This window comes from Cucurbita maxima, unplaced genomic scaffold, assembly GCF_002738345.1.
Source record: "Cucurbita maxima cultivar Rimu unplaced genomic scaffold, Cmax_1.0 Cma_Scf00010, whole genome shotgun sequence".
Taxonomy (NCBI): Eukaryota; Viridiplantae; Streptophyta; class Magnoliopsida; order Cucurbitales; family Cucurbitaceae; genus Cucurbita; species Cucurbita maxima.
In genome coordinates, this window is record NW_019272026.1 from 4738203 (window position 1) to 4745010 (window position 6808).

The 6808-nt window shown below is 38.2% G+C and overlaps 1 protein-coding gene, 1 long non-coding RNA gene and 1 pseudogene across 5 annotated transcripts in view; 1 reads left to right on the forward strand and 2 right to left on the reverse strand.

Annotated features, from left to right (window-relative positions):
- Nucleotides 1-224: 224 nt before the first annotated feature.
- Nucleotides 225-3200, reverse strand: LOC111484800. 4 transcript variants are annotated; one of them, XR_002718581.1, is made up of 4 exons: nucleotides 2977-3200; nucleotides 1829-2011; nucleotides 560-1465; nucleotides 225-272 (listed from the first exon to the last, which is right to left on the reverse strand). It is a non-coding gene; the product is annotated as an uncharacterized LOC111484800 (long non-coding RNA). The 4 variants fall into 4 exon arrangements; XR_002718582.1 differs by having other exon boundaries at nucleotides 231-695; nucleotides 1326-1465; nucleotides 2977-3196; XR_002718580.1 differs by having other exon boundaries at nucleotides 231-1465; nucleotides 1829-2025; nucleotides 2977-3197.
- Nucleotides 3201-3946: 746 nt separating this feature from the next.
- LOC111484799 lies at nucleotides 3947-6499 on the forward strand (annotated as a pseudogene).
- A 79-nt stretch (nucleotides 6500-6578) lies between these two features.
- Nucleotides 6579-6808, reverse strand: part of LOC111484794 (probable oxidosqualene cyclase) — a 7715-nt gene continuing 7485 nt past the window's right edge. Inside the window, exon 17 of the mRNA XM_023131395.1 lies at nucleotides 6579-6785. Coding sequence (XP_022987163.1) covers nucleotides 6669-6785 — 117 coding nt within the window. The 3' untranslated portion in view covers nucleotides 6579-6668. The remainder of the gene's footprint in view (nucleotides 6786-6808) is intronic.

Sequence of the window (6808 nt, forward strand, 5' to 3'; positions counted from 1 at the left end):
TGCCAATCTATTGGCACGGCTAAGTTTAGGGCATGGCTCTGATACCATTATAGACGAAGAACACGACTCTCCACAATGGTATGATATTGTCCACTTTGAACATAAGCTCTCGTGGCTTTGCTTTGGGCTTCCCAAAAGGCCTCATGCCAATGGAGAGTATATTCTTAGATTATAAACCCATGACCATTACCTAACTTAACCAATGTGGGACACTTTCATCTAATACCAGCAACTGCCTCTCTAATTGCTGTCGCAACAAGCACCGGTACCATCTGCAAGGTCATCCTTACATTACGTTCCATTATAATTGGCTGAACTGCTGAAGGACAAGGATTCCACAGAAGATATAATAATTAGTGTCATGTAAACGTGAAAGAGCCATTTACGGCCTAATGGATGTATCACCATTTGCTCAAACGGAAGGGAGATTCCCTTGCAGATGTATAAGATCTTAACCCTCCATTTTAAGCAGTTGGAGAACAGATTACCCAAATCTAATTAGACCAATTTTACGTTCGGTAAATATAGTCTTCAGCATAGGCAACCCCGGAGACGATACCTTCAGTAAGAAGCAATTAGCAATCAAACAGCTCAACACACATAAACACATCTTCCTACTCCTTGGTCCTGTCAATAGTACACTAATTGGCTGAATATAGTTTGAATCAAAACTCCAACCTCTCTTACAATAATTCCTATAATGCAACATAAACTTCATATTGGCTCAATAGAATTAAAACAAAAACAGAATAAGAAGAAATGTCTTTATGTGAAGAAAGTAATAAATAGAATTAAACCAAAAAGAAAAAGAATTATGATACTTAAACTAGAAGCTAGAATAACTTCCAAAAAAGGGGCAATAATTGGTAAAATTCATGATTCTCACTCATTTCATGATGCTTTGGTGTCACGTGCAAACATCTTGTACGACAATAACCTTCCTTCTCGTTTCCTAAGTAGTTGGTTGGCCCTCCTTACACTAAACGTTTGAGGCTTATCAGGCGACACAAGGTCCTCATCATTCTCACAAGTTATTTGACATACCCTTCCAACACTTTGGGCATAGAGCAGTCGGGACAAAGTCAACTATTTGACTATTTGAGTGATTTAGTGAAGCACAACAAAAGTGGATTTCAGAAAACGGATATGATGTCTATTCATCACAACTATTAAAGATGTCAATAAATAATATATAAGATAAAATTTATTCTAACATATGAGTTCATTTTTAAGCTGAGATTGAATCTAAGAAAATCAAGGAAGAGTAATGAAATTCAATATCCAAGCAAAAATTCATGTCAACAGAGATTAAGAAGCCAACATACAGAATAAACCGTGTCGTCACCCCTTTGTCAGTGCGCCCAGCAAGCAACCCACAGCACATCCTACTGTTGGTAAGCATCTATCTTTCAGCAGCTGAGCTTTCTTCTCATCTACAAACTTCCCTAGAGATCTTTATACCAAGCTGCCAAAGGATACAAGTAAACATAACCTTCCAATATAAAAGCAGCGTTTTCTGTCTCTAGATTGAAATCAAACTGTTTATACATCTAAAGATATTAAAATATTACTTTAAACCACATAATGGAAGAGAAGATACAGTACCAGAAAGGTTAGATTAACAAGGTTGATCGACTTAATTTGGACATTGTCCTCAAGACGAAAGTTTCACTTTGTATGGAGGCCATATGATTTTCAATTGTATCTCTAGAACTAACTTCTCAAACGTTTTCTCAAAATTACAAGTTCTTAACAATCATTCAGTTTCAAAGCTCCCAATTTCATACGATAGTACTTGCATATTGTAAATTTCCTAAAATAAGCTTACCCCTGAACAGTATTCAAGCCTGGCTGCTTTTGCCACCCATAAAAAGAAACCTCATGGAAGGAAAGAACAATCTTAAATGTTGCCCTAGCCCACCTCCCAGTCCCATCTTTAACTGAAACTCTGTTTAACTCTGCTATGTAGTAAATCAATGGAGTTTCGGCATCATTAATGATCATGACCTATCTGTAGATGAAGAACTGTATACAATAACTAAAAAGAAATCAACGATATCTTCTAGTTTTTTACAAGATAACAAAGTACAAAATTTTCCTTCCCATTTCTCCTTGTTGTAATCAACCAATGAAATTAAAACAACATTATTTAAAGAACATGAACGTGATCAACAAATCAAATGCAACAATTGATAGCAAGGATCATATTAAAAACCATATCCAGATCTGAGAATTGAAGAAAAACTTGGAACATACACAGTTATAGCAATCGCCAGTCTTAGATGGCAGCCATTATTTTAAGAACGAAAGAACCAGCACAAAAAGAAATACGATTCCTTCAGGATATAGGAAGTCCTACAACAAACAAATACATTATTCTTGCTATTTTCCCTACAATTTTAGGATGCAGGAAAAGGATTCAAAATTGTTTTCAACTTTTCTTGGGATTGCATTGCATGAAGCAAAAGAAAGCAATCATAGATATCAACGTCGAGAGATGGCGAAAAACTATCCAACTACAATATTGTGACGAAAGCAGCTTAAGATATATAAATATTGATCTTTAGCACTACAAGAGAGAGGCATCCATGTGCTCGCAAAGGAGAGAAAGGGAGACCTAGCTCACGATTCCATTGCTTCCATTTCAAGAGAAGGAAGAACTATAGAGAAAGAGGAACGAAGTTTACAGAAAATATTGATATTGGAGACTCGCCTCAGTTCCAAACAACGAGGACAGTGAGAATCTTCCATTAACAGCATGAAAGTAAGAATCAAGCACTTCTTGCCACGGACTTCCATGCATGAATTGGTAGCTTCGCCAGGTGATAGCATAACAACAGCTTGATTGACTACCTTGTCAGATTCAGATTGAAAAACAGAAACAAAAACAAAAACAAACAAGTACGACGCTCATACAAGAGATTAAAACCTAGAATCAATAAAGCAATATATAATGAAAATGTACGAAAGAAAAACCTGGCAGTCCATCTCCCATTTCTGCAGCGATCAGTGTGGTTATAGTGAAGATAGTCCTTTTGCTGAGCTCGATTCTCAATCAGAATCCTTAAATCCAAACCGAAAGTCCAGCCCTCGGCTGTGGTATCATAACCATCGTTCGCCCTGCCTGAGCGGACACTGTATTTGAAGTTGCAGCCGCCGTCGCAGCAGGGACGAGACTGTAAATCCACGTAGATGATACAGTCAAGCAGATGAAAGATGGCAAGCCGATGTTGGTCCAACTGGAAAAGCCCAATAAGTCCGCCATTACGGGCCTACCTCGACTCACTTAAGTCAGTAGTTTTGGGCCCATAGATATAGGCCCAATCCTATCTCGGCCCACAAAGAAAATAATTGGCCTTTTCCCCGTTCGTGGTTGGGGGAGCAAAGGAGGGTGAAAAAAATCTCACGGGCGGAGACGCTAAATTTATTTATTTAATTATTTATATTATTATTATTATTATTATTGTGGTTATATAAAATTAAACATTACTTTTATTAAATAAAAATTGAGCTAAATTATTAAAAATATATATATTTTTTAATTTTATGCCTTCAAAATTTTCAATAATTACCCTTAAAAACTAAAAAAAACATGAAAATGTTTTACTTTTTTTTAAAATTCTTTTAAACTTTCATATTGATTTTAAAAATACCCTTTATACCTTTTTTTAAAAAAATATTTTTATCAATATTTTAACTATAATAATATTTATTAAAAAAAAAAAAAAACAAGAAATGGTGGTGAATGATGGGTAACATAAGAAATAAGAAGACATGTTTTTCACATGTTCTAGGTCAGTTCTCTCTATTTTTGGAACATGAAAAACATGTCTCCATTTTCCTTTTGTATATTTTATTTTTATAAAATAATTATAATTTCATGTGCATTAAATATTTATAACATAGTCTATTAAAATTATATTTACAGCGTAAGAAGCAGAAGAAAATGGAGAATCTGTGTTTCTCTCTCTTCATAATCTTAGCTTCGTTTCTCTCTCTTGCCCTGTTCATCCTGTTCTACCGCCACAGAGCTCAATTCGCCTACCCGAACATTCCACCGGGCAGCTTCTGGTATCCGATCATCGGAGAGACTCTTGAAATGGCTTCCTACGAGAAGAAAGGGCAGCCGGAGAATTTCATTTTTGGTCGGGCGGCCAAGTACAAGACGGATGTTTTCACTACTTCCGTCATTGGGAAACCGACGGCCGCCTTCTGCTTGGCGGCGGGGAATAAGCTTCTGTTCTCGAACGAGCAGAAACTGGTGACGCCGTGGTGGCCGCCGTCTGCTGATAAAGTTTTTCCGTCGACCGTTAAGTATAGTTCTAGTGAAGAAGCGAGGAGGATTAAGAGTTTTCTCCCTTAGTTCATGAAGCCCGATGCGCTTCGGTGATATATCGGAGTCATGGACGCGATTGCTCAACAGCACTAAGAATGAAGTCGTTGTCGTCGCTCCAGCTATCAAGGAGTATGTCTCTCTCTTGACTTTACTTTTAGTTTATCCAAAATGTCTTGTATATATGATGTATTCTTTACTTATAAACACATGATTAAACCTTAATTAGCGGATGTGGGACGCATCTCCCAACAATCCTTCTCTCAGACAAATTACATCATAGAGTCTCCCCTAGACTTATGGAGCCCTCGAGCAACTTTCACCCCTTCTCTAGCCCTCAAACAAACTATATCATTTGTTCGACACTCGAGTCACTTTTGACTACACCTTCGAGACACACAACTTCTTTGTTCGACATTTGAGAACAAAGTACATCATAGAGCCTTCCCTAAGGCATGTGGAGCCCTCAAACAACCTCCACTCCTTGTCTAGAGCCCTCAAACAAAGTACACGCTTTATTCGACACTTGAGTCACTTTTAACTAACACATTCGAGACCCATAACTTCTTTATTCGATATTTGAGGATTAATCCTTCTCTCGAACAAAGTACATCATAAAGCCTCCCCTTAGGCCTATGAAACCCTCGAACAGTCTCTCCCCTTAATTGAGACTCGACTACTCCTCTAGAGCCCTCGAACAAATTTTACCATTTGATTGACGCTCGAGTTACTCTTGACTACACCTTTAAGAATCACAACTTCTTTGTTCGATATTTGAAGATTCTATTAACATGACTAAATTAAAAACTTATTTATTTGACCTTTGAGAATTCTATTGACATGACTAAATTAAAGACTTATTTGTTCAACATTTTAAGATTCTATTGACATGACTAAAATAAGGGCATGATTCGAATACAGCTACACATTCTATCTCGCATATCCGCTGTTCATGAGCGTGAGCGTGGAGGATCCAAACGAGGTGGAAAGGATCTTCAAGAGGTTTGAAGAGATAGCGTCGGGGATCATATCAGTGCCCATAGACTTTCCCGGAACGATGTACAGGAAAGCCATAAAGGCGTCGGAGTTCGTCAGGAATGAGCTGTCGGCGATCATAAAGCAGCGGAAACTAGATCTGGCGGCGGGGAAGGCCTCGCCGACACAGGACATTCTTTCCCACATGCTATCGACCTCCAACAGCAGCAGCCAATTCATCCATGAAGAAGACATGGATTCCAAAATTCTCGGACTTCTCGTCGGCGGCCACGACACCGGCGTCTGTACCTGCACTTTCATCGTCAAGTACTTGGCTTCTCTTCCTCACGTCTACGAACATGTCTATCATGGTAATTTTGTCTTAAAAAAATGCTTAATTAATTTAGATAAAAATGTTTTAATAACGGTGGGAAATAATTAGAGCAAATGGAGATTGCAAAATCAAAGGAAGCAGGCTCTTTGCTGACGTGGGAAGATCTTCAGAAGATGACGTATTCATGGAATGTTGCTTGTGAAGTTCTTCGGCTCCACCCTCCCGTTCAAGGCGCTTTTAGGGTTGCCCTCACCGACTTTACGTTTAATGGCTTCTATATCCCCAGGGCTGGAAGGTAATTTCACATATCCTCTCGTAAGTAATTAAACTACGAGAACTTATGATCAAAGTGGATAATATCATACAAATCTATTTTAATTGCAGTTATATTGGAGCTGCAGACAAGTATTTCGACGATCCATTCAAATTCGATCCAACTAGGTTCGAAGGGAGCGGTCCGGCGCCATACACGTACGTTCCGTTCGGCGGAGGGCCGAGAATGTGTCCCGGCAAAGAGTACGCAAGGCTGGAGGTTCTTGTTTTCATGCACCATTTGGTCAAACGCTTCAAATTCCAACTTTCCATTCCCGACTAAAAAGTCGCCGCCAATCCAATTCCTTTCCCCGTCCACGGCCTTCCGGTTCGCCTATTCCCCCACGCGCCGCCTGATTCCCGCCCGTAAACCTCCACCTCCTCTCTTCTCCTTCAATGGATCAAACTGCCACGTCACCCTCTACCTCCGATTCCCTCTTTGCTTTGATTAATAAATACTCGTGCCAGTCATCTGCCACGTGTCTCACTTTTGTCGTTACCCCTTTCATAGTCATCATCTTTTCTATCACTATAATTCCATTATTATTTTTTTTATAGTAACTCAATTAAGATATAAAATATTATTATTTAATGAATAATAAATATAATATAAAGTCCGTGAAATATATTAATGTTTGTGCTTATAAAATATTTACAATTTTTATTTCTTTATATTACAATAAAAACATTTGCAGTAGAAATATTTAGGTATCGCTATTCTTGACGTTTCAAAACCTTTAACCGATACTCTCCAAGAGCCCATATAGGAAATATGTTTCTATAGGCCGAGTAACTGATCGTACAACTCTTGTTGAATACTCCAATAATTTCCTACAAAAAAAAAAAAAAAAAAA